At 53.3% G+C, this 23,796-nt stretch overlaps 1 protein-coding gene across 1 annotated transcript; it reads left to right on the top strand.

The window, feature by feature from the left end:
• The first annotated feature begins 6,742 nt into the window (after nucleotides 1-6,742).
• On the top strand, nucleotides 6,743-17,135 carry NOB1 (NIN1 (RPN12) binding protein 1 homolog). Its single transcript, XM_062176583.1, has 9 exons — nucleotides 6,743-6,820; nucleotides 6,902-7,034; nucleotides 7,883-8,013; nucleotides 9,541-9,612; nucleotides 10,131-10,259; nucleotides 10,351-10,545; nucleotides 10,908-11,005; nucleotides 12,847-12,991; nucleotides 14,861-17,135. The coding sequence occupies exons 1-9, from the start codon at nucleotides 6,758-6,760 to the stop codon at nucleotides 15,128-15,130; spliced, it is 1,236 nt and encodes a 411-aa protein (XP_062032567.1). The 5' UTR covers nucleotides 6,743-6,757; the 3' UTR covers nucleotides 15,131-17,135.
• Nucleotides 17,136-23,796: the final 6,661 nt, after the last annotated feature.

Genomic DNA, 23,796 nt, shown 5'->3' with positions numbered 1-23,796 from the left:
AGGTACAAAGTGTCAAGAGACCTTTTCTATTAATAGTTATTGTCTACTAGGAAGTCAAGAGCTCAAAGCCTGATCTTTTCTTTCTTTGCCTGGTTATTCCTCTGAATCAGTGGTTCGCAAAGCGTGGCCCTCAGGTCAGCAGTATCGGCATGAGCTAGAACTTGGTGGGAGAGCCGGGGCTCTGGGCCTGCGCAAACCCCCTGAGTCAGACACAGAGACAAGGCCTGGGCATCTGGTGGCCAGAGGATCACTAGCCTAATACACTGTGCGTTCCAGGGTTCACAGAATGACCCCTGCCCGCTTCAGCGAGCCTCCTGTATCGTGGAGTCCAGTTCCCACATCTTCCCTGCCTCCCTTTTAGGTTCGCCTGGACGATCAATTGGAACAGGAGAAATGAGAGCCGGCAACTGTCGTGCAGAAGGAGTTTGACTTTCAGGGCAAGAGATAGAAACTTGATTTGAGTAATGGAAATGGATGTGGAAGGGATCCAGACACCACAAACGTCTCCGGGTGGCGTCATAAGCTTTGGCCAGGGGAGTGCTGGTTGTGAGCGAGGATGGAGATGAAGATGGCTCAGCGATTCCTCTCTCGAATGTTTTTCTTGGTAATGCCGTTCTTAAAAACTAGGGACTTTTAGGCCGGCGCCGCGGCTCACTAGGCTAATCCTCCGCCTTGCGGCGCCTGTACACCAGGTTCTAGTCCCGGTCGGGGCAACGGATTCTGTCCCGGTTGCCCCTCTTCCAGGCCAGCTCTCTGCTGTGGCCAGGGAGTGCAGTGGAGGATGGCCCAAGTGCTTGGGCCCTGCACCCCATGGGAGACCAGGATAAACACCTGGCTCCTGCCATCGGATCAGCGCGGTGCGCTGGCTGCAGCGCGCCAGCTGCGGCGGCCATTGGAGGGTGAACCAACGGCAAAAAGGAAGACCTTTCTCTCTGTCTCTCTCTCTCTCAGTGTCCACTCTGCCTGTCAAAAAAAAAAAAAAAAATATATATATATAGGGACTTTTAACAAGTGTAGAAAGCTGGAGGCAGGCAGGTAATTATCTCAATATTAACCTTCCTCCCAGGTGAAAATGCCAGAAGTTTTCAGATGGAAGTTTCCAGAAAAGGCAGGCTAGCGAATAAGACGGATTGGACATACACATCGGGGACGGGGGAGAGGGGGGTCGTTTTGCTAAAATTATTTGTTTAATTTGAGAGGCAGAAAGACATGGCTTATTGGTTGGTTCACTCCCCACTTCAGCCTGAGTCAGGTAGAAGCCAGGAGCCTGGGTCTCAGTCCTGGTCTTCCATGCCATGTGCATGGCAGGGACTCAACTACTTGAGCCATCACACGCTGTCTTGCAGGGTGCACATTTTCAGGAAGCTGGAACAGGGAGAGTCCAGGCTCAAACCCAGGCACTCAGATATGGGGTGTGGGTACCCCAAGCGCTGTGCCAAACGCCCATCCCTGGGAGGTGCTCTCATACCACAGTCACAGAGGCCTTGAGGATAGGCACTATTGCACAAGGAGAGACCTTACAGAGACAGCAGGCCAACAGGTTCTGTGGGACAGAGCATGTGTGCAAGGCAGGGAAAAGAGAGTCCCAGGATAGAGGCGGAAGAAGCCATCCAGGAGGCAGGGAGGCCAAGATGGCGAGAAGCCGAAGTCAGGCAAGGGGGTGGGGGTGGGGCTTAAACAGAGGAGACGGTTGGCAACGTCGGAACCTGCAGAGGGGCTTGCACTGTGGCGGGGCAGCTTAAGTTGCCACCTGCAACACTGGCACCCAGTACGAGTGCCAGTTCAAGTCCCCACCTGCTCCGCTTCCAACCCAGCGCCCTATCGATGTGCCTGGGAAAGCAGCAGAAGATGGTCCAAGTGCTTGTGCCCCTGCCCCTCACATGGGACTCCCAGATGGAGTTCCTGGCTCCTGTCTTTTGCCTGGACCAGCCCTAGCTGTTGCAGTTATTTAGGGAGTGAACCGGCAGGTGGAAGATCTCTCTCTCCTTTTCAAATAAATTAATCTTAAAAAAAAAAAAAAAAAAAAAAAAAAAAAAAAAAAAAAAAACCTCTGCAGAAAAACTGAGAAGGCTGAAAAATAAAAACCACAAAACTGAGACTGCCTTTCTGGCCTACCTGGAGAGGGGTCCACACGGCATTTTCTTGATTTGCAGTGTAACTTGAAGGGAAGCTGTGACAACGTCCCAAGCCCTTGATGTCCCGAAGAATGGAGGAGGAGGAGGATGTCCTCAAATTCCTTGCAGCAGGAACGCACATAGCTGCCAGCAACCTTGGCTTCCAAAAGGAACAGTACATCTACAAAAGGAAAAGTGATGGCGTCTATATCGTACATCAGGAGAGGGCCTGCGAGAAGCTTCTGTTGGTGGCTGGAGCCATTGCTGCCATTGCAGACCCTGCTGGTGTCAGTGTGACAGCCTCCCGGGACACTGGCCACAGGGCTGCGCTGCCACTGGAGCTATTCCTATTGCTGGCCACTTTACACCTGGAACCGTCGTCACTAACCGGCTCCAGGCAGCCTTGTGGGAGCCATGTCTCCTGGTGGTTACTGATCCTGGGGCTGACCACTTGCCTGTCCCAGAGGCATCTTATGTGAACCTGCCTACTGCTGCTACACAGATTCTCCTCTGTGCCATGTGGACATTGCCATCCCATGCAACAATAAGGAAGCACACTCAGCGGCTCCCCTGCGGTGGATGCTGGCCTGGGAGGTTCTGCGCATGCGTGGTACCATTTCACGCCGGATCTCTACTATAGAGATTGAAACGGAAGAGCAGGCTGAAAACGCTGTGTGATAAGGAGGAGTTTCAGGGTGAAGGGACGGCAGCTCCTGAGTTCGCCGCTGCTCAGCCTGAGGTGGCAGGCGGCTCGGCAGGCCTGCAGGTGCCCTCCATGCCTACCCAGCAGCTCCCCACTGGACACTGCTGGAGACTGGGCTGCAGCTCCCCTGCCCAGGCCCCCCGGGAAGGTGGCAGCAACCACTGAGTGGTCTTAAGCTGCTCTGCACAGTCTGAGGTAAAAATGGAAGTGAGGTAGGGGCCGGCGCTGTGGCACAGCAGGTTAAAGCCCTGGCCTGGAGCACCGGCATCCCATATGGGCGCTGGTTCTAGTCCCGGATGCTCCTCTTCCGATCCAGCTCTCTGCTGTGGTCTGGGAAAGCAGTGGAAGATGGGCCCAAGTGCTTGGACCTCTGCACCCACGTGGGAGACCCAGAAGAAGCTCCTGGCTCCTGGCTTCGGATCAGCCATTGTGGCCAATTGGGGAGTGAACCAGCGGATGGAAAACCACCCCCTCTAACTCTGACTTTCAAGTAAAATAATTAAATCTTTTAAAAAGAAATGGAAGTGAGGGTGAGGGAAAATAACACCAGTTTCTAAAGACAAGGAAAAAAAAAAAGATACTGGGAAGTAGAAAACCGGAAATGGCTGTCAGCCACGCTGTTTCAGGGCAGGTCGCACAGGGGGCTTGTGGAGGTTGGTAAGAAAGATGCGCAGGAAGGGAGGGCACTGGGTGGCTGTGAAGGGGATGCAGCAGGAGAGGGAAGTGACAGTGAGGGGTGACGCTGCAGCAAAGACCTGAAGAAGAAAGTTTGGATGGAGATGACTGAAGACCCAAGTCAACGTTCAGCCAAGTTCACCAGCGTGTAATAGGCCAGATATCATCATTACAGAATCTAGGTTTGAAAGGAACTCGTGGAAGTCACGCAACACCCCCTCATTTTGACTCAGCAAGGAACTGTATCCTCACAAATTCCTTGCTCAGGAAGGCGGAGTCAAGCTATTAAAAGACTTAAGATGGGGCTGCTGTTGTGGCAAAGCAAGTTAAACCACTGCGTGTGACAGTGGCATCCCATATCACAGCACTGATTCCAGTCTCGGCTGCTCTGCTTCTGACCCACCTGCCTGCTAAGGCACCTGGGAAGGCCGCAGAGGATGGCCCAAGTGCTTGGGCCCCTGCCACCCACATGGGAGATCCAGAGGGAGTTCTGGGCTCCTAGCTTTGGCCTGGCCCAGCCTTGACTGTTGCAGTCATTTTGGGAGTGAACCAGCAGATAGAAGATCTCTTTCCCTCTGTCTCTCCTCTTTCTCTATCATTTTGCCTTGCCAATAAATAAAATAAACATGGGGGAAAAACTAAGAGATCCTGGCCCTCTGTTATGGGTTCATAAGCAATGGTCAATATGCAGCTGAGAGCTGGTGTTGTGGTGTATTGGGTTAAACCTCCACCTGCAGTACCAGCATCCCATATGGGTACTGGTTCAAGTCCTGGCTGCTCCATTTCTGATCCAGCTCTCTGCTAATGTGCCTGGGAAAGCAGAGGAAGATGGCCCACATGGGAAACCTGGAAGAAGCTTCTGGTTCCTGGCTTTGGGCTAGCCCACCTAGGGCCATTGCAGCCATTTGGGGAGTGGACCAGCAGATAGAATATCTCTCTGTCTCTCCCTCTCTCTCTAAGTCTGCCTTATAAATGTTTTTAAAAGATTTATTTATTTATTTGAAAGATTTATATATAGAGAGATCGATTTTCCATCCTCTGGTTCACTCCTCAAATGGCTGCACCAGCCAGGACTGAGCCTGACCAAAGCCAAAAGCTTCTTCCGGATCTCCCGCATAGGTACAGGCGCCCAAGCACTTGGGCCATCCTCTGCTGCTTTCCCAGGCATATTAGCAGGGAGCTGGATTGGAAGTGAAACAGCCAGGACTCAAACTGGTGCTCATATGGGATGGCTAGTGCTGCAGCCCGGGGCTTTAACCTGCAGAGCTACAGCCGTGGCCCCAATAAATAAATCTTTTTTAAAAATGCACCTGCCCTTTGTGCCTCTGATGCAAACTTTATCAGTCTCTCTCCCTCAGCTTGCAGTTCCTCTGTCTTTTCTCTGATGATCCCAAGTCAATTCTTCGCCAAAGATTGACTCACCAAATGAAGAGACTGACACAAGGATCAGGGCCGCTCTGCAAGACCCCAAATCACATACTGAAATTCAATTAGCACCTCCACGGTTGACATCCTATCGCTACACTCTGTTCCCAGAGCTTCACAGGAACTCAAGGTCCTGATCAAACAAAGCGACAGGACGTGCACCTGCAGACCCCGACAGGCTGGCCATGACAGCGTTTACAGAGCATGCCAGTCTCCTCTCGATGACCAAAGAAAGGCCACGCGCACTGTGAACCAACCAGAGACCTCACACCTTGCTCAGCTCCCACCTTTACCTTTCTTTTTAAAGACTGATTTGTTTTTATTTGAAACGCAGAGTTACAGAGAGGCAGAAGCAGAGAGAGAGAGGGGTCTTCCATCTGCTGGTTCACTCCCCAGATGGCCACAATGGTCGGAGCTGCACCAGTCAGAAGCCAGGAGTCAGGGGCTTCTTCTGGGTCTCCCCCATGGGTGCTGGGGCCCAAGGACTTGGGCCATCTTCTACTGCTTTCCCAGGCCACAGCAGAGAGCTGGATTGGAAGAGGAGCAGCCGGGACTAGACTGGCGCCCATATGGGATGCCGGCACTGTATGCGGCAGCTTTACCTACTATGCCACAGCGCCGGCCCTGGGTTATCTGTAATGACTTACAATCGTGAGGACATGGACACATTTTACATTTTAAAAATATTTATTTATTTATTTATTATTTATTTGAAAGGCAGAGTTACCGAGAGAGGGAGAGACAGAGAAAGATCTTCCACCCGCTGATTCACTCCCTAAACAGCCAAAATGGGAGGAGCCAGGCCAAAGCCAGGAGCCTGGAACTCCATCTGGGTCTCTCATGTGGGTGACACGGGCCCAAGTTCTCAGGTCATCTTCTGCTCCCTTCTCAGGGACATTAGCAGGGATCTGGCTGGAAAGCCAAGTTGCTGGGGCTGGAACCAGCACGCCCATTTGGGCCACTGGTGTTGTCAACTGTGGCCAAAGCTGGCCCTGAACTATCACACTTAAAAGCAAAGGAGGAAAAAAAAAAAAAAAAGCAAAGGAGGAGGGGCAGGTGCTGTGGAGTAGTATGTTAAGCTTCTGCCCGCAGTGCCCACATCCCATTTGGGCACCGGTTTGGGTCCTGGCTGCTCCACTTCAGATCCAGCTCTCTGCTAATGGCCTGGGAAAGCAGCAAAAGATGGTCCAAGTGTTTAGGCCCCTGCACCCACGTGGGCGACTCAGAAGGAGCTCCTGGCTTCGGATAGGCCCAGCTCCAGCCCTTGAGGCCATTTAGGGAATAAACCAGCAGGTGGGTGGTCTCTCACTCCCTCTGTAACTCCGACTTTCAAATAAATACTTAAAAAAAAAAAAAAAAGGCAAAGAAGGGATGGGTGTTGAGGCAGAGGCACAGGGGGCTTAAGTCCCTGCTTGGGAGTCCACATCCCATCTCCCCCTGCTCAGATCAGCTCCCTGCCAATGAGCCTGGGAAGGCCCCAGTACTTGGGTTCCTGCCACCTATAGAGGTGAGACCAGGGTGCAGTTTGTGACACCTGGCTTGGGCCTGGCCGACCCTCGCTATTGCTGTATTTGAGGCGTGAACCAGTGGATGGAAGCTCTCTTTGCCTCTCACCTAAATAAAAGTAAATAAATTTTAGGAGCAAAAAAGTAAAAGTAGCCCCCAAGGCGGGGAGTGCCTCAGGTGTCCCTGTGCGCGCGGAGCCGGGAGATACGGGCGCAGCCGCCAGGTGGCGCCCTTCAACCTCCGCCGCCTTTCCCGGGTCCCAGAGGCCGGGATTGGGACGCAGCGGCGGGGCGGAAGCGTCGCGCGCATGCGTGCTACGCGCTCGCCTGCCAACATGGCGCCGGTGGAGCACGTCGTGGCGGACGCCGGGGCGTTCCTGCGGGACGCGGCTCTGCAGGTACCGGGGAGCTCGCGGGGCCTGGGCTGAGGGGGCGCGAGAAGTCGGGCGGGGAGTGCAAACGAGCCGGTCTCCGCGCAGGACATCGGGAAGAACATCTATACCGTCCGCGAGGTCGTCACGGAGATCCGGGACAAGGCCACGCGCCGGCGGCTGGCGGTGCTGCCCTACGAGCTGCGGTTCAAGGAGCCCTTCCCGGAGTCCGTGCGCCGGGGTGAGTGAGGGCGGGGAGCCGGCTGGGGCCGCTGCCCCCGCCCGCCCGCCGCCTTTCCCGGGTCCTGAGCCTGGGGCCGCCGCAGCAGACGTCTTGCTGTTCCTGTCGGAATCGTTAGGATTCACGTATTCGAAAGCCAGAGCGACAGAAAGGGACCCGAAGCCCACGGGTTCACTGCCCAGGGCTGCACGAGGCCAAAGCCGGGAGACAGGAACTTCTTCCCCGGGCCCCACCTGGTGGCCAGGGCTCAGGTGCTTGGGCCACGCACGTGAGCAGGAGGCGTGGAGTAGCTGGGACTCGAACCGGGCACTCTAATGTGGGACGTGGGCCTCCCAGGCGAGGCTCAAGCCTCTCCTGACAACAGTTTGCCAGTCAGATCCAGCCGATTGCGCTGTGTTCGCTGTGGATGTCCCCAGGGGAATCCATGTCAAGTTTTTCCATAATACACATTTTCCCATGAGCAGTTTGAAGACGCCACGTACGCACGCCTGTTTCCACGTTTTTTGCGCCGACACAGGGCTTCTCTTTGATCTTATACGAAATTTTTGAAGTACCTTTAGGATACCAAAATTTCTATAAAGAACGCGCGTCGTGTGCAGATCTTGCACTGGCTGGGTGAAGGCTGTGTTCTGTCCGTTCTCTGTACTTGACACGGTGTCACAGTGCGCCTGGCGGGCGTGGCTCTTGGTGTGAAGACAGAGTGGTCAGCTAGGAGCGGACACGGCAGGATCGCAGTGTGGAGGTTCTGTCCCCCGTGGCGACTGTACGGAATTCTTTGGACACCTTCCTTGTCGATGCCCGAAGTCACTGGGCTTGTGTCTCTAACGAATTGTAAATCTGCTTTACAGTGACTGAGTTTTCAAAGAAAACCGGAGACTACCCCAGCCTCTCTGCCACTGATATCCAGGTGCTGGCGCTCACCTACCAGCTGGAAGCAGAGTTTGTTGGGGTGTCTCACCTAAAGCAAGAACCAGAAAAGGTAAACCCGGAGGGCTGGCTCTTCAGACACTTCACGGTGGGGCTGTCAGAACAAAGTGGAGAGGCTGGTGGGGTAGCCCGCCAGTCGGCCGCTGGGGTTACCTCCTCAGGGGCTCTATTTTCATCTGTGCTGACCCCCAGCCCAAAGGATTTTGAGCTCAGTCATCATAGATTATTGCATTGATGGCTATTTCTTGGTATGTTTCTAAATATAAGACTTCTTAAAAAAAAAAAACCACAAAACCTCTATACAGATTAAGTATAATCTCTCACATCATCAAATAGCCAATGTCCACCTTTGCCACTTCATAAATGTTAATTTTTGGGATCAGGAGCCAAATAAGGTTCATACGTTACAGGTCACAGATGTGTCTCAGGGTCTTGATTTGTAGAGTTTGGGGAGAATCATTTACATTTGGAAAATACAAAAAGTGTAGAACTCGTTTAATAGACTATTTCTTGAAATCAGGAACACTAAGTGCTTGCCGCTTTCAGGGTTGTACTATCTGAGACTAACCTGGCAGTTGGAGAGACTGATGGGTTTGTGTCAGGGCCCATTGGCTGTTTCTAGTCAGAAGATTCTGGGAGCCGAATAAGTCATTTCAAATAGTAATGACAAAGAATTTTTTTAAAATTTATTTGAAAGCCAGAGAGAGATAAATACATATATTCCATCTGCTGTTCACTCCCCAAATGTCTGCAACAGCTAGGCCAGGTCAGGCCAAAGCCAGGAGCCTAAAACTCCATGCTGGTCTCCCGCGTGGACAGCAGGGGCCCAAACTCTTGAGCCATGATCTGCTGCCTCCCAGGAGCAATGGCAAGAAAGTGGATCGGAAGCAGAGCGGGGGGATGTTGGGGTCCCAGGTGGTGGCTTTGCTCACTCTACTGCCTGCCCTAACAGAGTTCTTGGTCTCTGCCCAAAGTCTCCAGGGCCACCATGGGCTCCGGTTCCGGTACGAGTCAGGACGGCCCCCGCTTGCTTTCTGCCAGGGTTCCAGTCCTCCAGAAAGTGACCCCAGAGTCCAGACTTTATCCGAAAGCTTGGGCAGGTGGTGCTGAAGGAATGGTTTTACGTGAAGTCTGTACACAGCGTCCCTGGCTGCTGGTTTTCTGTTGCATCCATCCACTCTTGACTTGTAAATATCACCCTTTCCTGCAGTGTTTTGGCAGGAGTTAGGCATTTTTATATCAAAAGCTTTAAAGTAGTATGTTCTTTCATCAGTAATTCCACGGTCTTATGTGTTTATCCTAAGTAACTAGAGATTCTTCTGGGTGTTAGAGATAATGTTCCCTCCAGTCACCTCTAATGGCACAAAACAAATATCCCAAAGCGGCTACTTAGTAGAATTGGGCTCACTGAAGATTGTCATTTTCTTGATATATATATATTTCTCAATGTTTTTAAGCAGTGGATGTCTTTTAATAGCCAGGAGAAAATACTTTTTTATTAATTACCCTATGATGTTGATTTTCCAGTGTATATTTTCTTGTTCCGTTCTGGTATTAAAAATGTTATTATCTTTTTAAGGCTAAAGTGAGCTCCTCAATTCGGCACCCAGAAACTCCTGTCAACATTTTGGGGTTCCATCTGCCTTCTAAGGTAATTCCATGTTTCTGGGGCTCCTGTCTGTCCCGTGTCCCATCCCCATCACTACTCACGGTGAACCCAGTGTTCTGGGACTGAAAGGTCATTTGCCCAGCCCTGTCCGGTCAGACTTGCATGTCATGTGATTTCATCTGTGACTTTTAATTTTGGGGTTTAAAATGATTTCCTGGGCTGGCGCCGCGGCTCACTTGGCTAAACCTCCGCCTGCGGCGCCGGCACCCCGGGTTCTAGTCCCAGTCAGGGCACCGGATTCTGTCCCGGTTGCTCCTCTTTAGTCCATCTCTCTGCTGTGGCCTGGGAAGGCAGTGGAGGATGGCCCAAGGACTTGGGCCCTGCACCTGCATGGGAGACCAGGAGGAAGCACCTGGCTCCTGGCTTCGGATTGGCGCAGCGCACTGGCCATGGTGGCCATTTGGAGGGTGAACCCATGGAAGGAAGACCTTTCTGTCTCTCTCTCTGTCTCTCACTGTCTAACTCTGCCTGTCAAAAAAAATGATTTCCTTTCATCTCAGCCCAAATGCCCACAAGACACTGTGGATCGTGGACACCAAGCCAGCGAGCCAGAGGACCTAGAATTCAGCTCCTTTGTGTTCTGGAGAAACCCACTGCCTAACATCGACCAGGAGCTCCAGGAGCTGCTGGTAAGGCCCGGCTTGTCCTCTGCTGCCGACGCAGCAGCCTCTGCGCTCTGCTGCTCTGGGCTGGAAGCCATGGGTTCTGTTGATGTTGCAGATGGACAGAGGTGAGGATGTTCCCAGCGAGGAGGAGGAAGAGGGTGGATTTGAAGAGAGCAAAGAGGACAGTGATGACGACGGGGGTGGGTGGATAACCCCCAGCAACATCAAGCAGATCCAGCAGGAACTGGAGCAGTGTGACGTCCCCAAGGACGTGCGAGTTGGCTGTGTGACCACAGACTTCGCTATGCAGGTAGGGCGGGGATGTGTGCCGTGAGACAGGATTCGTGTGCGGTGTTTGATGTTTAAAACCCATGATCTGTTTTCTCTCGGGTGCGTCGTTTCCTGAGCTCAGTTAGGAACCTGGAAACCCGTGAGGGTCTCCTGCCCAGCAAGTAGTGTATTTGCCCCGCCACGGTGAGTGTGTGCGTTCAGACGTTGCTGATGGGGGGCTCGGGCCCTGGCGTGTCCAGTTCGAGGGAGATCTGGATCCCAGCCTGACTTGTCCTTAGCCAAGGCTCACGAGCCAGCCAGGGTGTGTGTAGCTCTTCGGTGCGGTTGCAGAGTCACGTGAGAAGAACAGCGGCTCAGTTCTTCTCTCACTGTCGGCCGCAGAACGTTCTGCTGCAGATGGGGCTGCACGTGCTGGCGGTGAACGGCATGCTGATCCGCGAGGCCCGGAGCTACATCTTGCGCTGCCACGGCTGTTTCAGGTGCGTCACCGAACCCCTGGGCCTGGTGCCCCTCTGCGAACTCTGTCCTGTCCCCCTGCAGACCTCGAGGAGACCCTGCTGCACACCTGTTCCTTCATCCGTCATTTCTGTGTGGCCTAGGCTCTCCTCTGCCACAGCATGGAAGCCCCCAGGACTGAGCTGGGGCACCTCCCACCTAGGGGCCTGGGGTGAAAGAAGTGGGTTCTGGAACAGAGAACCCTCACTCCTTACTGTTCACTCATTTATTAGGAGGAGCCCCCCACATGGCCACAACAGCTGGGGCTGAACCAGGCCAAAACCAGGATCTCAATACAAGTCTTGCATATTGGTGGCAGGGAACCAAGTGCTTGGGCCATCACCTGCTCCCTCCCAGGGTTTTCGTTAGCAAGAAGCTAGATAGGAAGTGGAGCCAGAACTTGAACCCAGCTGGGAGATCAGTCACGTCAAGGGCTGAGTGTGGTGGCTGGCACATCGCGAGTGCTGTGGGGTGAGCTCAGTTCTTCCAGGTCATTTCTGACTCCTTGTGGGTCCTGGAGACCCTCTGTTGGAGGGGAAGAGGTGCCTATATCCTTTAGTTGACATGTGTGGCCCTTGGGCGGTGGCTTCCAGCCCCTCCACAGGTTCAGTCTGGTCCTGGCAGCCTCCAAATAGGTCAGCTGGTGAGGTGTGTGCTGTCCCACTGGGTGCCCAGAGCTTTTGCACTGATAGGAGAGGTGCCTGCGTGGGGTCTGTTCTCCAGGGGGCTCTCCAGTACCCAGTCCCTCATGCCACCACCCTCTGGTTTTGCCGGGGACTTAAGGAGCTTCTCCCCAAGGCTGCCTCTGTTCTCGGAAACCTTCCCGCAGCTGGTCACGCCCAGTGTTTCAGCGTACTGGGTTCGTGGCCGCTGAGCTCTTTGCTCCACGTAATCTCATCTCTCCCACTGTCTGAATGTTATGGAAGTCCTAGGTTCCCCAGTTAGCACCCATTCTTGCAAACACGTAAAATGTTCCCTGTTCTTATGAGATCAGCCCAGTGACTGCGCTCCTTGTGTGGAATAATTAGCCCTCAGCATCTGTGTGGAGGCGCTGAGCTCAGGATCGGGCGACTCAGCTGTGTGACACAGCTCTCCCCCTGCCCTCGATGGGAATCACTGTGGCTTCAGCGGACAGGAGGCAGGCGAGGCTTCAGTGGCCACATTCAGGTCTCGGGGCAGGGCCGGGCTTTTCTTTCTTATGTTTTTTAAATGTTTATTTGAAAGGCAAAGAGAGGGCGCCCTTCCATCTGCTGGTCACTCCCCAGACGCCCGCAGCCGGTGGGGCCCTGAAGCCGGGAGCCTGAGCTCCATCCAGGCTCCCACAGGGTTGGCAGAGGCCCAAGTGCCTGAGGCGCTCTAGCAGGCATCTGCGAAGGGAGGAGCCAGGACCTGGCCCAGGCACTCCGGAACCCAGGCAGCAGCAGGTCTAGTGTTTCCCGTGTCACTCGCTCGTTGTTGCTACTCCTGAGCGCACACCCTGGCTGACATCTGGGGACAGGGTAGTTAGCTGGAGTAAGGATCTAGGAAAAGCCCAGTGCTAAGAGAATTGACCCTGGAGCCAGACGGCCTCTCTGCCACTTAGAGCAAGGACCTTCACGTTCCCATCTGCGAAGTGGGGGCGTGGTGGTAGTTGAGCTTGGAGGGGGTGCTGGGCGGTACCCACCATGCTCGATGTGACAGCGCAGCTGACTTGGCCCTGGTGTCCCTGATCCTTCCCCTCAGGAGAGGAGAGGAGGTGGCTGTCAGCCTTCCCCTGCGTGTACCCTCCTGCTCCACAGCTGGGGTTCGCTGCCTGTGGTCCCACATCCCCTTTTGTGTCTCTCAGGACAACGTCCGACATGAGCCGAGTGTTCTGTGCCCATTGCGGGAACAAGACCCTGAAGAAAGTGTCCGTGACCGTCAGTGACGATGGCACCCTGCACATGCACTTCTCACGCAACCCCAAGGTGCTGAACCCCCGAGGCCTGCGGGTGAGTGGCCTGACGTCTGGGGACCTAGACAGGTGGGGAGTGTGCGGCCTCCTGCCGGTTACAGTCAACTCAGACAGGGTCGTTACCACAGGAGATGCCAGCTGCCCCGTGTGGGGTTCATTGGGATGTGCAGGAGGTTGGGTTTGTGTAGGCTTTGAAGCCACAGCAGGAGCTGCATAAGCTTTGTGGGCCAGAGGGGTGGAGTGTGGAAACTCAATACCTGGGAGAGGCTGGGCTGAGTGCACACCACCATGGGTTTGTTTCAAGAAATTGGAGAAAAATAAGAAAAAATAGGGGGAGAGGCGGCTTTTCATCCTCTCTCCATATATGGGTACTTCCAGAAGTTCATGGGAAAAATGAAATTAAAAGCTAAGTTTTTTTTTTGGTGTGCAAAAATTTGAAATCCACGCATACATGGAGTCTTCAAGCTTTTGGGAAATGTGTGTTGTGGACAAATTGCATGGGCTGGGAAAGGCCAAAGCCAGAAGCCAGGAGCTCAATAGTCATTATCTGTGGAGGAGCTTGTTTTTTCTCTCTGTAGGCTGCGATTCGCCGCCATCATGATTTTGAGGCTCGTTGTCCCTAGAGCTGGCTCCTCTGTGCTTCTGACACATCCCAGTTATTCTTTGAGCACTTTGACTTTGCTGGCACAGCAGAATGTCCCGAGACTGATTTGTTCTGCCCCCGACAGGATCAGAGGAGCTCTGGTGCTTTTATGGAAAGTGCCTTTTAGAAGCAAACATGCACTGGCTATGTTCCTCAGCCTGGCCTCATTGTCTCTGGGCCCTCAGTGGACAGAGATAGGAAACACATGTGTCCATTTGTATTTCCACGTCCACACTGAAAACCATTGGCAACAAGCATTTTGCCTTCCAGGTAGGACACAGTACCTGGGTTTAGTTCCTTGTTCCTGACTCCAGCTTCCTGCTAATGGGACCCTGGGAGGCAGTGATAATGGCTCAAGTAACTGCATTCCTGCACCCATGTGGAATTGTGTTCTTGGCTCTGAGCTTCAGCCTGGCTCAGCCCTGGCCATTAAAGGCATTTGGGGAGTGAATCTGCCTCCCAGCTAAATGTAGTCTTCCTTCCGTTGGTTCACTCCCCAAATGGCCACTGCGGCCGGCGCACCACGCTGATCCGAAGCTAGGAGCCAGGTGCTTCTCCTGGTCTCCCATGCGGGTACAGGGCCCAAGTCCTTGGGCCATCCTCCACTGCCTTCCCGGGCCACAGCACAGAGCTGGACTGGAAGAGGGCAACTGGGACAGAATCCGGCACCCCAACCGGGATTAAAACCCAGAGTGCCGGTGCCGGAGGTGGAGGATTAGCCTATTGAGCTGTGACGTCAGCCCTAAATATAATTTAAAAGATCAAAAACCCATGAGCTTAGACCTCCAGTTGCAGCCCAGCAGCACAGGGGCCTCCTAGCCCTCCCCAGTCCCCAGTCCCTAGTGCCCTTACAAAGCCAGTCCATGCCAGGTGTTCTACCCTGCACACATTCCAACAGGGATCTCCAGGTCACCACTGGTGGTATATATGCCATCAGTTGTCTATAGGTGTCCTGTAAACAGGACGATGGGTCTCAGAGGGTTAATACTTCCCTGGGTCCCTTACTAGTGCGCTCAGCCCTTTTCAGAGCTGCGCAGTACTGGCGCTGCTGTGAAACGGTACTCACGTCCCTGGCCTTGGTCAAAGTGCCGCGTTGGGTCTTTCAGCCCTGAGCTGGGGTGAGACTCCCAGGGGACGGGTATGGTAGGTGCACAGTAGGCAGTCAGGGCCGGCGCTGGCCGCCTGCCCCGGGATCTGTGAGGTGAGCTTGCCGTTAGCAGCCTGGACCGTGAATCTGACCCGTCTTCCCTCCCTTGTCCGCAGTACTCACTCCCCATGCCCAAGGGAGGCAAGTACGCCACCAACCCCCACCTGACCGAGGACCAGCGCTTCCCCCAGCTGCGACTGTCCCGCAAGGCCCGGCAGAAGACCGACGTGTTTGCGCCCGACTACGTGGCCGGGGCATCTCCCTTCGCCGAGAACGACATCTGCAGCCGCTCAGCTGCCCTGCAGCTCCGGGACAGCGCCCTGGGAGGGGGGAGGCGGCGCTTAAATCCCAACGCTTCCAGAAAGAAGTTCGTGAAGAAGCGGTGACACGCAGGGCCACCCCCCCCCCCCATGCTCACCCCTGCCGCAGGGTGAGGTGGCCTGGTGACTGCTCTCCCCGGCCATGGAACTGTCGCGTGGCCCGAGGCGTGGTGCCCGGGAAGAAGGCGCCGCCGAGGGTGGCGTCTCTCACAGGCGTGGATGCGGGTTTCTGTGCGCTGTTGTTAAATAGACCGTATTTTTGTTTCTTGGCTAATATGCAAGGTTTGTATTCAGTGATCCAATGTTTATGTTTATCTTGTCAGAAAATGTTCACATAAAACTAGGAACTGAAATTTGCCCCCCCCCTCCCTTTTTTTTTTGAGGAAGATAAAATCCATTCGGGAAAGTGCAGCCCGGAAACTCCTGTACTGCTGTGCCCTGGAGTCAGCCCCGCTTATCTGTGGGCTTTGTCTGCGTTTCCTCCACACACGGTCAACACGCACCCACGCCAAGTCTAGTCACGTGCTGCCAAAGGCATGGCCGGCCCCCACCCAGCACTGCTGGTGCCATGTGGTGGGAGGAGCCTGTCACGAGCCCCGAGTGCTGGCGAGCCGGCCAGGGGTTCCGCACCTCCTGCCCCTCCCGTTTCCCCGTTCTGTTATATCCAGCAGACAGGCCAGGAGGGGGATGAAGATTGATTTATTTTACTTGAAAGAGTTACAGAGAGGCAGAGAGAGAGGTCTTCATCCACTGGTTCATCCCCCAAATGGCCACAGTGGCCAGAGCTGGGCCAGTCCAGAGCCAGGAGCCAGGAGCTTCTTCTGTGTCTCCCATGCGTGTGCAGGGCCCCAGGGACTTGGGCCATCTTCTACTGCTTTCCCAGGCCATAGCAGGGAGCTGGATCGGAAGTAGAGCAGCCAGGATTTGAACCTGCACCCATCTGGGATGCCGGCACTGCAGGCGGCGGCTTTACCCACTATACCACAGCGCCAGCCAATTCCTGCTTTCTTAAGTTGCCCTTTGGCCATGTTTGTTTCAAAGAAAGAAACATGAAGATCCTGCCCAAAGTTTATGGGAAAGCAGAAACAAAAGACAGTGTCCATTTTTCCACAATTTTTAAAATTTTTTTAAAGCATCAGACACCAAAAATCTGGTTACAAATAAAAATCCAAAAACCCTTGGAGGAACCAGCTTGCTGGTTAAGATGCCGCGTCCCCATTCGGGGTACCTGGATCCAGATGCCGGCTAATGAGCACCCTGGGAGGCCTCAGATGGTGGCTCCCGTAGTTGGGTGCCTGCCACCCATGTGGGGGACATGAACTGAGTTCTTAGCTCCCAGTTTGGCTTGGCCCAGCCTTGGCTGTTGCAGGCACTTAGGGGATGAATCAGCGGTAGAAGATCTGTGTGCCTTTCAAATTAAAAAAAAAAAAAAGACTCCAAGGCCTGGTTTTCTAACTGCCTTGACCTGCAGCATGCAGAGCGCGTGACTCCAGCCCAGGTCACAGACGGTTTCAGGGCCGTGCCCAGCTCCCTCAGGAGGTCTGGCCTGGGCGCTGCAGCCATGCTGTGCGAAGCCTGGACTCTGTGCGTGGCAACTCTGGAAATGCCACGCACGGGGGCTGTGGCTGGTGGGCCAGCTTAGGTCAGCTGCAGCCACTCAGCAGCACCAGGTACACGAGCCCCAGCCCCCAGACTCCTAGCTGTGGCCCTGTGCATGGTGGAGTATGGATGAGCCGTCCCTACGTGTGGACCGGCAGTCTGTGCAGCTGGAACTGAAACAGGCAACAAATACCTCCAGCAGTGGTGGGAAGAAGCAGGTGGGGAGGGGAGGGATTTGGGGTTCGGGCAGCATGAAGGTGGCTAGAACGTGTAATGCGGGGAGGTGGACGCCTGTCCCCAATTCTGACCCAGCTCCCTACTGGTGCATTTGGGAAAGCAGGGGAGGATGGCTCGAGTGTTTGGGCCCCTGCACCCACGTGGAAGACCCAGAGGAAGCTCCTGGCTTCAGCCTGGCCCAGCATTGGCTGTTGAGGCCATGTGGGGAGTGAACCAGTGGATGGAAGATCTCTATCCCTTTGTTACTCTGCTTTTCAAATAAATCTTTTAAAAATATGTAAAATCTTCAAAATTTTTAAATATTAGCAAACTTTAAGATCTTCCCAAGGGTGACCACGGTACAAGGGCCTGAATCCAGGCCATTTGCCCTCACTATGCTACGCTGCCTGTTTCTGTGGCTTGAGTCCTGAACATGAGCAATGAGAAACATTAAGTGTTGGGCTAGAATTCAGCAAACCAAAAATGACAACTAATATCGAAATTTACCTTAAGTGCTTGACTGTGCTTAAAGAAAACAAAATTGATTAGAAATGGATGGAAATTTGTGGAGATGCAAGTGCTGCTGCTCACACTGCATTGTAAAATTTAGGACTTTCACAATAAAAAGCAGAGGAGGGTGGCTGGCACTGTGGCACAGTGGATTAACACCCGGGTCTGAAGTGCGAGCATCCCATATGGGCGCCAGTTCGAGACCTGGCTGCTCCACTTCCTGTCCAGCTCTCTGCTGTGGCCTGGGAAAGCAGTAGAACAAAGCCCAAGTCCTTGGGCCCTGCACCCACGTGGGAGACCTAGAAGAAACTCCTGGCTCCTGACTTTGGATCGGGGCAGCTCCGGCCTTTGTGGTCAATTTGGGAGTGAACCAGTGGATGGAAGACCTGTCTCTCTCTGTGCCTCTCCTCTCTGTGTAACTCTGGCTTTCAAATAAATAAATCTTAAAAAAAAAAAAAAAAATAGCAGAGGAGAGCCCGAGTCCTTGGGCCCCTGCTGTGCATGTGGGAGACCTGGATGGAGCTCCTGCCTCCTAGGTTGTTCTGGCCTAGCTTTGGCTGTTGTAGCCATTTGGGGAATGAACCAGGGAGGGAAGATTGATGTTGATCTATATTGACCCCTTTGGCTTTCAAATAAATGAACATATAAATAGAAATTACTTCTCAAAGGTTTATTTATTTGAGAGGCAGAGAGAGGTCTTCCATCTGCTGGTTCATTCCCCAGATGGCTGCAACTGCTGGAGCTGCACAAACCCAAAGCCAGGAACTTCTTTCAGGTCTCCTACACCCGGTGCAGGGGCCCAAGCACTCGGGCCATCTTCTACTGCTATCCCAGGCCATAGCAAAGAGCTGGATCGGAAGTGGGACAGCCAGGACCCATATGGGATGTCAGCATTTCAGGCAGTGGCTTTACCTGCTATGCCATAGCGCCAGCCCCAGAAATGACTCTTTTTTTAAAAGTGCATTTTTTTAGAGAATCATAGCAGGAAGATGCTGCTCTGCCTGCCCCGTGGCCCTGACTCAGTCACTGACACAGGAATGACCACAGAGATAAACATTGCCTGTGCAATTAAATATACGGTTCAGACCAGTCTAGAGAAAATAAGAGGCAAAAAAATGCCTTGCCCTAGCTTTTCCTGTGGTTCACTCCTAGACAGAGCCAATGGGTGCCCCATCCCAGAAGCTGCCCACACACAGCTGTCAAGCTGGCTGTGGGGATGAAGAGGACCAGGCATCGACCATGCATCCCTTGTATACTTTAATTTCTTATTTGAAAGGCAGAGAGACAGATCTTCCATCTGCTGGTTCACCCCCCAAATGGCTACAACAGCCAGGGCTGAGACAGACTGAAGTCTGAAACTAGGAACTCCATCATCTCACGAGTGCATGCCAGGGGCCCGAGTACCTGAACCATCATCTGCTCTCTGAGTGTGCAGTAGCAGGAAGCTGGAATCAGAAGCGGATCCAGGACTCAAACCCGGGCGCTCTGATAAAGGAGGTGTCTCAACGCATCTGTCTCTATCAGGAAAATCTTCACAACATAGGAACGTCGTTTCAGCGGGTAGGCGTCCCGGCACAGCAGGTTGGGCTGCCACTTGGGATGCCCACAGTCCATGCTGGAGTGCTGGTTTGAGTCTCAGCTACTCAACCAGCCTCCCTCTCCTGTGCCTGGGAAGGCAGCCGATGCAGATCAAGTACTTCCGTCCCTGCTATCCATGTGGGAGACCTGGATGAAGCTCCAGGCTCCTGGCTTTGGCCTGGTCCAGCCCCAGCTGTTGCAGGTATTTGGGTGGTGAACCAGCGGATGGCAGATCTCTCTCTGTCACTCTGCCTTTCCAAGCAGTCAAGCGTCTTAAAAACAGCAGCAACAGATGACTGTCGTTCCGGAAGTTTGCATTTACCCAGTGTCCTGAGCCCCATTCAGGCAGTGTATGACGGGAGCATTGGAGCCGCACACAGGACGTCCAAGATGCTGGTGTGTGTCCTGTGTGGTGGTGGTGGTGGTGATGAGACAGGAGGGCGAAGGCTAGGATTTAGGAAAAGAACCTTTTACCCCCAATCCCGAGGCCCAGTTTCCTCCAGGGACACCTGACCGGTAGCCACAGGAACCGGTTCCCCAGACACGGCCAGGAACGGCTCAGAGCTGCGGTGCCAAGCCCATCACCCACAGCACAGAGAAAAGCAAGGGGCTTTAGGGACTGCTCCGCACAGAAAAGCAGCCACACACGTGGATGCCGCGTGTGGCCCGGGACTAATGAGGCTGTTTGTCTCCCTTCATTAGGAGGACGGGAGACTCACGGGGATTCTCCTCCTGCTTTTTTTAAATTTCTAAATGATGAAGGCAATCAACAAAGCTTCCTACTCCCTACGGCCCTGGCCTGCACCCTGGGGACCAACGGGAGGCCTCCAGGACAGAGACACACCACGCTCGGTACCCGTGTGCTCCTGGGACAGAGGTCTGCTTCAGAAAAGCCCACGGGGACTGTTCTGCCAGCTCATTAAAGCTGCAGGAGCCTTGAAGAAACAGTGGTCTAGGCCCCCGCGTTCACAGGTGAGGCCCCAGGACTCAGAAGAGCATTAGCAGGTGACCTGGAGCAGGACTCGGGAACCCTGACTCTAACTCTGCCAGCACACAGGGTCTGGGGGCCGCCCACGGAGGCCTGCAGTCTGGGTTCAATGTCTGGACAACACCAATGACCAGCTGTATCAGCGTGAACGAGTCACGCCACATTTGCTGCCTCGGTCTCCTTTTCCGTAGAGCGGGGATTCTGTTCTCTGCCTCACATCACACACAGAAATCACCCCTGAGTAGCAAGCGGGTCCACAAGCCTAAACAGGGAAGCACAAACCAAAATGCTTAAGAAAGCATGCAGTGGCTTTAAACGGGTCAAGGAAAACTCGCATTATCTTTAAAAAATGCTTATTCATCTGACAGCGCCAGAGCGAGAGAGCCCAAGAGCTCCCGAGTCTATTGGTTCACTCCCCAGGTGCCTGCAATGGCTGGGGCTGGGCGGGGCCAAAGCCCACAGGCTGGAACAAAATCCAAGTCTCCTTTGTTGGTGGCAGGAACCCAGTTACTAGAGCCACCCCGCAGCCTCCCAGGGTTAGGAACGAATGGCAGGAAGCTGCAGTCAGGTGCTGGAACCACCGGGCTGAACACCCACTCCACACGGTATCTCACTGCGTTTTCCATGAACTTCATGATGCTCCCTTGCGGAAGTGATTTCTCGTATACTAACACCAAATACACAATAAATAAAAAAGGAAAACAAAGTTGATGTAGAACACTGGGATTAATATCTCACACACCGGGATTAAGATCTCAGGTCGCGGACAGGTGTTCAGGAAGCAGGCGAGAGATTCCTGACGACCCGAAAAACTGCAGAACAAAGACGAACGCCTTCAGATGCCACGGGACAACTTTGGACCTGGGTTCTACTCCAGCCCAACAGTAAGAAAAGTTCCTCCCCAGTAATCCCTTCCTGAGAAACTACAGGAGAATGTAACCAAGCAAAACACAAAAACTAAGCACACGGGCAGAGTGCGTGGGAGAGGAAACCAAAAAGGACCACGTGGAATCCAGCATGGGAGAGAGGCACCCAGAGGGGCGGGCATGCGGGCTGGCGGTCAGGACAGCAGCTGGGCGCCCACTTCCCAGGCAGGGATGCCTCCAGGCTCTGCTCCCAATCCCAGTTCCCTCCTACAGATGCACACCCTGGGGGGCAGCAGGTGGTGGCTCCAATACTTGGGTCCCTGCCGTCCCCATGAAAGACCCAGATGGAGTTCTGAGCTCCTGGCTTCAGCCTGGCCCAGCTCCAGCTGCTGTGGGTATTGGGGGAGCGACACAGTGAATGGGAGATTCCTGTCTCCCTTTCAAAGAAATAAAGAGACTGAGCGATCTCAGAAAGATGGCTGTGCAGCAAACCCAGAGAGCAGTCAGCACAGACTGGAACTGGAGGGAGTCTAGGAGGACAGAACTGAGAGGAAACCCACTGAGTCTGGCCAACTGAAAAACAGTGTTCACCATTGCTTGTTTTTCACAGTTCAGATGGAGGGGTTGGGGAAATTAGTGCTATTAGCATACAAAACGAAGGGAAAAAGAGGCAATTGTTAACTCTAGGAAGACAAAAAGTTGAAAGAAAATGTACAGTCATGTGCCCTTAATGGTGTTTTGGACTCTAAATAGAGCAGAGGTTCCATAAAAATGGAATGGAGTTCAGAAATGCTACCCCTTGATGACAGCATGGCCAAGGTGACGCTGGGGCACAACATGACTCATACCTTCACAGACACTGATGTAAAGAAACCTACATCACTGTCAGTCACAGAGAAGTGTAACGTGTAATTCCTACATGTAGCACCCACTACCTGATAACGAGGGGCAAGTGTTAGGCTGTGGTTAAGGTGCTGGTTAAAACCCCCGTGTGCTAGGAGCCAGTGCTGTGGCAGAGCGGGTAAAGCCGCCACCTGCAGTGCTGGCATCCCATATGGGCACCAGTTCAAGTTCCAGCTGCTCCACTTCCAATCCAACTCTCTGCTAAGGCCTGGGGAAGCAGTAGAAGATGGCCCAAGTTCTTGGGCCCCTGCACCCACGTGGGAGACCCAGAGGAAGCTCCTGGATCCTGGTTTGGGATTGGCACAGCTCTAGCCATTGCGACCATCTGGGGAGTGAACCAGTGGATGGAAGACCTTTCTCTCTCTCTGCATCTCCTTCTCTGTGTAACTCTATCAAAAAATTAAAAAAAAATACTGGACAATGATACACAGTTACTGGAATATGTATGTATTTACTATAGTTTTTCAAAAAAATATTTTTGGAAAGGCAAAGTTAGAGACAGAGAAGAATAGATACACAAAGAGAGACAGAGAGGTTTTTTGGTTTTTGGTTTTTTTTTTTTTTTTTTTTTTTTTTAAGATTTTACTTAATTGTTCAAGAGGTTGAGTTATAGAGGTCTTCCATCCGCTGGTTCACTCCCCAAATGGCCGCAATGGCCAGAGCTGGACTGATCCAAAGCCAGGAGCTTCCTGTAGAGTCTCCCACATGGGCACAGGGGCCCAAGGACTCGGGCCGTCTTCTATCGCTATCCCAGGCCATAGCAGAGAGCTGGGTCGGAAGAGGAGCATTGGGACAAGAACTGTTGTCCATATGTGATGCCGGCACCACAGGCAGAGGCTTAGCTTACTATGCCAAAGTGCTGGCCCTGAGAGAAAGGTATCTTCCATCTGCCAGGAGCTTCTTCCAGGTCTCTCACATGGGCGCAGGGGCCCAAGGACTTCAGCCATCTCCTGCTGCTTTCCCAGGTCTTTAGCTAGATGAGATGTGGAGCAGCCCAGAATTGAACCAGTCCGCACACGGGTGCCAGTGCAGCAGGCAGCGGTTTAACCTGCAGCACCACACCGCTGCCCCCTATACTTTTTACTATTCTAGAGTGTTCTCCGACGTTTTCACAGCTTACTGCCCAACAGCGTGCTGTTACACCAGCAGCAACCTCATCCGTCCTGCATCTCTCAAATGCATCGAGTGACCCCTACTTTCCCAGTGTGAGTGAGTGCACACTGTGACGTGTGAGTGATGCTATGACGTAGGTTAGTGTGCTACGAAGCATGTGTACACATGGTGGACATGTAGAAGCACATGCATGAAGTGCACACTATCGTGTGCACGTGCATACTAAGTGTGTGCTGTGTGTGTCAGTGCATGCTACGAAGCACGTGTTCATGCCTGCATGCCATGCCTAAGTGCGTGCATGATGGATGGGTGCACGTGTGCTGAGTGCGAGGGCACGCGTGATGTCTGTATGGTCTGAAACCAACAACGATGCATCCCTCAGAACGTATCCCGCATTTAGTGGTGCCTGACCGCAATTTTAATTTACTGCTTGGCCCTTTGTCATAACAGCGTAAACACTAAACACTCAACCCCCAGTTTTTATATCTCCATCTTAGGAGGACAGAGGGAGAAAAGTTCGAGTTGGGGGCAGTTCTAAAGTGCTCAGTTCTTCCTTCCTGACAGTGAGCCAACAGATAATGCATAAAAATGATAAATAAAAATAACACCCCGGGGCTGGCACCGTGGCGCAGCAGGTTAAGCCACCACTTGAGACACCGGTATCCCTTATCAACTCAAGTCCCAGCTGCTCCACTTCCAACCCAGCTCCCTGCTAATGCACCTGGGAAGGCAGCAGAGGATGGCCCAAGTCCCTGGGGCCCTGTCACCCATGTGGGAGACCTGGATGGAGTTCCAGGCTCCTGGCTTCAGCCTGGCCCAGCCCCAGCTGCTGTGGCCATTTGGGGAGTAAACCAGCAGATTGGAGATCTCGCTCCCTTTCTGTCACTTTGCAGGTCAAATAAATATTAAAAACAAACAACTGGGGCCAGCACTATGGCACAGCAGGTAAAGCTGCTCTC

The sequence above is a fragment of the Lepus europaeus genome, chromosome 19, assembly GCF_033115175.1.
Source record: "Lepus europaeus isolate LE1 chromosome 19, mLepTim1.pri, whole genome shotgun sequence".
Lineage (NCBI taxonomy): Eukaryota > Metazoa > Chordata > Mammalia > Lagomorpha > Leporidae > Lepus > Lepus europaeus.
This window is presented reverse-complemented; position numbering and strand designations above follow the sequence as displayed.